Below are 2,961 nucleotides of genomic sequence, written 5' to 3'. Positions count from 1 at the left end.
AGTTATGTCATTTCATAGAGTGGATTGTGACTTGGAAAATTTGGAGTTAGCCTCTAATGACATGGCCTTTTGTCCTAATCAACTGCTTCCACTTTATTTTGCGGAGAGTTTAAAGAGTAGAAAATGATTCCCTTGTGTCAAATGGGGTACTTAGATTTTCCACTCTACAACTACAGTTCATCACAAAATCATAAATCAGAAAAAAATAATGAAACACCTGCTCAAATTATTTTATTGCTGAAAGGTTGATGAGAAACAATGATTTACAAACTTCACCAAGTAACGAAAGGACTACAGAAGATTTTCTAGAGGAATTCTAGTTTGATTAATTCATGAAATCTCACAGTGAACAAATATACTAACAGAATATATAAAGCATTCTTGCCTAAAACATTCTAGAAAATAAACTTATCTCACTGATTCCTGAATTTCATCCACTGTGTGAACTTGGAAGCTGCACGGTTTACTTGACGTGAGTAGCTCTCTAAAACGGGACTGCCCACCGTCTAGTTGTAGCCAATTTTGCTCAAGGTCGTTTTTCAGAAAACTCTTAGCTCAAATGGCATGTTAATTCACTTATTCACACAAGCTCCATCTGTAAATTACTTCTGATTGCCCTCAAATTCCCTAAGAATCAGCTCACACTTCACCTAGGTAATTGTCCCTTCTGGTTTTATATCTCACAATATCAACTTAAAAGCACAATGCATTCTAAGTTCTATTCACTATCAAATAACTGAGGTCTTCATTGACAAATTCACATAGGATATTGACATAGGATCATCATAAAGCATGGACAGAGACATCCAAATTGAGAGAGAACTTTCACATGTTTCAGAACTTAGCTTCTTTCTATTAATGAAGTCATGTAGGTTGTCTGGATTGCATCTGACAAATTGAATTATAAGATCCAAACTGAGGTCCATGAAGAGTACCTCTGTGCATCGGTTGTTCCTGCAGCCTAAGCCCGTATGAAGAAGTCCCATGATGAGGTGCCATGTTCAAGCAGCTATTTGGTAGGTAGAAAGCCTTAGTCACTCCTTCCTTTGGCGCATTCCTATCATATAGAGCTTTGGCCATGCCATTTGTATACAAATGCTGCTGCGGCTGCTCAATTGTGATAGAGTGATCGGGTGAAGGAGATTTAGTGTCTGTGAAAGTGATTGTGGTGATGTCGTGGATGCTGGACCTCCTCTTATCCTTCCCACCTGAAAGCTGCCTGATGAAGTACTTCTGAGCATGACTAGCAACCTGAGTTGGTGTCCTACTGGTAACGAAATAGCGAGAGATGTTTCTCCAGTCCCCTTTACCATACTTTTCAAGCCCCATCAGAAACAGCCTGAGGTTTTTTTTCATCAAAAACACCATATGACAAACCAAGCAAGGAAACTAAAACATCAACATAACTACATATTTACCAAGACAAAAATACATTAAGTAATAAAGCTTTCTTTAAATTCAATTGTACACCATTCTTCTATGTAACAACTTGCAAGAATTCATATTAATTTGTTGAATCCATTCAAAACAGTTAATTATCTCAAATATGATCATTTTATGTCCTTAACATTATACACGTAATCTAATTGTATCAATACTGCATGTGAGATTCTAAATAACAACCACTTAAAATGTATAACCCTGTTACATATATATTGAGATACCTAAAGACCAGAAATTTAAATAAAATCAACATACCTGTGCTCTTCCTCTGTCCATGGCACACCTTTTCTTCTTTCTTGATTGGAAGGCCGAGTGGATGAACTTCTCTTACCGAAAGGTCCATAGAATTCTTTCAACCCATCAAAGTCCTGAACATTCACACTCTCACATGTGAAAGAACTACGGGTGTACCCAGGTATAGGTATACGCCCAGCCTCTATATCACTAACATCTTCTTCCAATTCCCTGTACTGTTTGATCACATCACTAACGGTCTTGCCCGGTATCATGGATGCAACATGGTGCCATCGTTCCGGGGTATCCGTATCGAATAAGGCCAGAGCTCTCTCAAACTGCTTGTTCTCTTGAGCTGTCCATTCTGTTCCCTTGCTTTCCTCAAACAGCCAATTCGAATTCCGAAGATATGATTTTGGATAAATAACTTCCATTTCTGGATTCATTGTTTCTTAAGAATTACAGTGTACAGTTGGAGGGCATAGCTAGAAGGCCTTAGAATTCACTGAATTAGAAGCCATATAGGAAATGTAGAGAAGTGGAGGCTTCTATGGCCAAGCAGGCAATTAAATCAAGAAGCATATAAAGAGAATCTGAACACTTTTGACATAAGCATGAGATGAGGAGGATCTAGAAAAGACCCAACTTTCCAAAACCCAAGGAAAATTCAAGGAACAGTAGAAAAAGATGATCTTGCTTGTGAATGATGCAGCTTTAACTCGTTTCAGATCTAAAAAGGAACAAAACACTAAGAATGAACAGAACCCAGATCAATTTTCAAAGAAGAAAGGAGCAGTAACCTTTATACAAAACTTGAAGACATGAAAATCACAAAAGTGAGACTCAAAAAATCCATGAAAAGGAACTTTTTATAAAGTGCACTTCAAAACCAATCAAAATGGTTCAAAGATGGAGGAACCCAATTGAAGAAAACAGTGAAAATAGAGATAGTCCAAAGAATTGGAGCATCAAAAGTGGGGATAGATTGTTCTTCCTTTTCTTTGGGGGCTGAGAAAAACAAGGAAGGAAAAGAAGGAAAGTACAGAGAAAATTTCGGAAGAAATAAAGAGTCTAAAGAAGTGAATCCAAATTTGCCAGCAATTCGTACTAAATTTGTAGAAGGGAGAGAGATCAACAGAGCCAAAAAAAAAAAAAACAGTAGAAGAAGATAGTAAGAGAGGTCAAAGGTGTTTGGTTGTCATTGGCTAGATGGTGTTTTGTGGGGGCAGGGGCTAGAAAAAGTGCCCTAAACACAGTCTAGAGAGAGAGAGCTGCCCAATCAAA

General features: G+C 37.7%; 1 protein-coding gene across 1 annotated transcript; it reads right to left on the bottom strand.

Annotated features, from left to right (window-relative positions):
* Nucleotides 1-206: 206 nt before the first annotated feature.
* LOC132293624 (transcription factor DIVARICATA) lies at nt 207-2,961 on the bottom strand. The gene is made up of 2 exons (XM_059791169.1): nt 1,699-2,961; nt 207-1,339 (listed from the first exon to the last, which is right to left on the bottom strand). Exons 1-2 carry the CDS (start codon nt 2,121-2,123, stop codon nt 865-867), a joined length of 900 nt encoding a protein of 299 aa, XP_059647152.1. The 5' UTR covers nt 2,124-2,961; the 3' UTR covers nt 207-864.

The sequence above is a fragment of the Cornus florida genome, unplaced genomic scaffold, assembly GCF_030987335.1.
Source record: "Cornus florida cultivar Cherokee Brave unplaced genomic scaffold, ASM3098733v1 CherokeeBrave_3.0.0_Hap2_Chr02, whole genome shotgun sequence".
Classification (NCBI taxonomy): domain Eukaryota; kingdom Viridiplantae; phylum Streptophyta; class Magnoliopsida; order Cornales; family Cornaceae; genus Cornus; species Cornus florida.
The sequence above is the reverse complement of the archived record's forward strand: the minus strand, read 5'-3'. Positions and strand labels throughout refer to the sequence as shown.